This window comes from Aplysia californica, unplaced genomic scaffold (assembly GCF_000002075.1).
Source record: "Aplysia californica isolate F4 #8 unplaced genomic scaffold, AplCal3.0 scaffold00150, whole genome shotgun sequence".
In the NCBI taxonomy this organism is placed as follows: domain Eukaryota; kingdom Metazoa; phylum Mollusca; class Gastropoda; order Aplysiida; family Aplysiidae; genus Aplysia; species Aplysia californica.
Window position 1 is genome coordinate 1160238 of NW_004797420.1, and position 3593 is coordinate 1163830.

At 41.2% G+C, this 3593-nt stretch overlaps 1 protein-coding gene across 6 annotated transcripts in view; it reads right to left on the reverse strand.

The window, feature by feature from the left end:
- Positions 1-680: 680 nt before the first annotated feature.
- LOC101863978 (multidrug resistance-associated protein 1) overlaps positions 681-3593 on the reverse strand; it is an 89360-nt gene continuing 86447 nt past the window's right edge. For all 6 annotated transcript variants that reach the window (XM_013081896.2, XM_013081895.2, XM_035969489.1 and 3 more), the window contains 3 exons: positions 3249-3415; positions 2791-2985; positions 681-2122 (listed from right to left, as the gene is read on the reverse strand). In XM_013081896.2, coding sequence (XP_012937350.1) covers positions 2011-2122; positions 2791-2985; positions 3249-3415 — 474 coding nt within the window. In that variant the 3' untranslated portion in view covers positions 681-2010. The remainder of the gene's footprint in view (positions 2123-2790; positions 2986-3248; positions 3416-3593) is intronic.

A 3593-nucleotide genomic window follows, 5' to 3' on the forward strand; every position in this document is an offset into this window, starting at 1 on the left:
TGGATAGACCGGGGGAGCGCAGGTTGCAGTAAAGCTGAAACTTGAAACTCTCGTAGTCTTGAAAATAGCTGACACATAACTCTAATCATCCATGCAAAAAGCCAGCGTTTTCATATAATAATATAGCTACAACGTTTGACTTCTATCGCATATACACTCAAGGCACCCCCCCTCCCCCCCGGAAAAAAAGATAGCGCCAAAGTTGTTCATTTCTTTCTTTTTAAAAAATTCCTTTATCCTCAATTAGTACATGTATCACGGCACGCATTTAAAGCCCAAGTGTCAAAACAATATCCCCACCCCCTCCCCCCGGTCGTCCACACTGGTTAAGTCCCGAAAAACACCTCGACCAATGCGACCGGTGTGAATGAACTTTGCTGACCCCGACAGCCGACGGTCCCCGACACACGCGCTACTCACACGTACGAGTCATGTCATGAGATGCGAATGAACGTTTGAAAGCTCCACTGACAGGTCTTGATGATGGGCCCGGCTAACCAGAACTCAGACGAAGCTTGCTTTTAAAGCAACGGCAGAACAACGGTCGAGTTTAGTTGAAATAACGTGCGTGAGTCCTCTACTAGATTCGGCATAGATGCCTTAGAAAGTAGCGTTCCAAGTTCCTGCCGATAAAAAATCCAACCAGTGCTTTCAAACAAAAGAGATTGCAGAACTTTTTATATTTTTTTCTAAGAATCGGTCGGAACAGACGCAACCACAAAAAATCAGGATACTGGCGATCGAAATCGGGAAAATCGGGATGCTTGAGATTTGGGGCCAAAAATCGGGATATCCCGATTAAATCGGGATATCCCGATTAAATCGGGATGAGTGGCAGGTCTGCATTATGTAACAGAGTCCTTCTGTTATAAACCACAAGGCAACAGAAAAAAAAGTATTCTTTACACACTACATAATAGTTACAACCATCCATCACTTCCATTCAGTCATACCCAAAACTCTATTACATTGAAGCATAATAAGATTCCACAACAAACCAGGCTACAAAAAGAATAGGCTCTTCGGTGGAGAGATCCATAACAGTAGCTTCAGGGCATGCCATACTCCACATCACCTTAATCTTATCATCAATTTCAATAAAGTAGTGCTGATAGTATGTGACAATAAAGTAGACCATCGTACAAAATTTGATCAGACAAGGCCTGAAGCCATCTAGGGAAAAAGTAAATTGTCGGGTAAAAATCTCAATCTTTCGGCCGCTAATAATAATGCACTATCATATAACGAGTCATGCCCCATTTAAATTATAATACTTTACTTAATTCTTTTTCCCTGCACTAAAGTGGGATTTCTTATTTACTAAATCAGTTCCTTGACTACTAAAACAATATCAAAAAGATTCTAAAAAGTATAACCATCAGTTTGTCATTCTAAAAGTTCTTCAGTGGCTCTTTAATATTTTCCTTGATATTAAGGTTGTTCAAGTAAGAAAATAATTACTTGGAAACTAATAACTCTTCTTAAGGGTTCTATCCAAGAAAAAAGAAATAGCTATCTATCAGAAAGAAATGAATCATGAAATAAATTTAAAATCTGACGTTGACTAGAAATCTAATGTAAACACGAAGAAAGCTGACTATGATAGTTAGAAAGTCATCGTATCTGTGTCTATAGCTAGCTATGTACATACACTATCAAAGTGTTTAGATACATAGCCATCTTCAAACATCTTCAAATATTTAGTAAGATCTTACAAGTAAAGCTGGAATAAAAATTATATCAGACCCTGTCAGGCAAATACTTCCACTTTAGATATGAGAATTTTGAAGTGACAATCTGTCCACCTTAAGAGTATTGAGAAAACAAAGGCGATCACTATAAATGACCCAATTGCATGCATGCATATCCAGCAGAATACAACTTGGAAAACCCCCCAGTACAGCACATAGCTCCTTTACTGGGTGAAATTAACATCATGGACACACAACAGTACGTTTTTACACATTGGCAGATCAGCTTGCTTGAGATGCAGACAATGAAGTTAGAATTCTAGACTAGACCAGCATCTTTGGCCATGCTGTGGAAAACAGATGATGTGTCCTGCAGCAGGGCCTGAGGACTGTCAAACTCGTGGATCGTGCCGGCATCCAGGACCATGATTCTGTCAAACAGAGTCACAAGAGCACATTACAGCAGTGACGAGACGATAAATGTCTACCCTATAATACTTGAGTCAGTTGTTGGGTAGTGTTTATCAAACTGCCACCTTTGCCAACAACTTAACAATGTATAAATAGGCACTAAAAGAAAGAGATTCGAAAGCACCCATCAAATACCCGTTCTTTTAACAGACAATTTAAATTGCTTTGCAACGATGCAAACACTGCATACAAGGAAAAGTAGCCCCCCCCCCCCCCTCCCCTCAGCTGGTCAGAAAGAACTTCAGGCCTGACTGTACATCCAAACATAAACAGGAAGCTCAAGTTCAGGCTTACATTCATGTCAAGCCTATGTCTGTGGCACAGTGCTTAGGTGGGTGGATCCTAAGGAATGCCTTTGGGAAAAATATGATAACCCGAGTTCATAAACAGGATGCTGCATAGCACTGACCATTCACACTGTTTTTATTAGACTTGCAGTACTCTTGAGACTGTGTAATATTTAACGTTAAAGAATAAGTATACATTTGTAATGTACTTGTAACTGTAAACCAAATTGGCAAGAGGATATCAATAACAGTGGTGTTTTATTCCTTATTAATCAACATTTTGCTCTCAGTATACAGGTCATGTCGTTAACAGCTGCCGACGCCCCAAGCAAGAGACCTACCTTGTGTAATCCATGATCGTGTTGAGGCGATGGGCGATGGTGAGCACAGTGCAGTGCTCAAACTCTGTGCGGATGGTGGCCTGGATGAGGTCATCAGTCTCCAGGTCTACAGCCGCAGTGGCCTCGTCAAGGATAAGAACCTGAGTCTTCCGGAGGAGAGCTCGGGCCAGGCACACCAGCTGACGTTGACCGACACTGAGAGGGAAATGACCACACTCAAGTCAGAGAGCTGTATTTTTATTGTGGATGTCTAAAAAGATAAATTTAAATATAACCCCTATACCCAACCACTTTATTCAAAACATTGTTAACCCATAGATATTCTTTCAGGCCCTACAAGACACAACAAAAGAAGTGAGAACAGGGGGAAAAAAATTACTGTTCCTCATATTTTCACAGACCTCCCAATAAACAATCAAACAAGAATAATTAGATAAGAACAAGATGCACAACTGTACCTCAGATTTTCACCACCCTCAGAGCACTCAAACAGAAGGCCTTCGGCCAGCCCGGACACAAAAGTCTTGAGGTGAGCATGTTCCAGAGCAGACCAGATGTCCTCGTCGGTACGATTCTCAAAAGGATCCAGGTTCATCCGAAGCGTGCCGGAAAACAAGACTGGATCCTGGAACACAAAAACCTTTGAGCGTCCACCCTTCTCAAAAAACATCACAATTTCATCTCATTAAGATCCTGTGCTATCAAAGTGGAGGAGCCGCAGAACAAAAAGTAAGATAAACTGTTGATCAGCCAGTAGAATCTCTCTCTCTCTCTCTCTCTCTCTCTCTCTCTCTCTCTCTCTC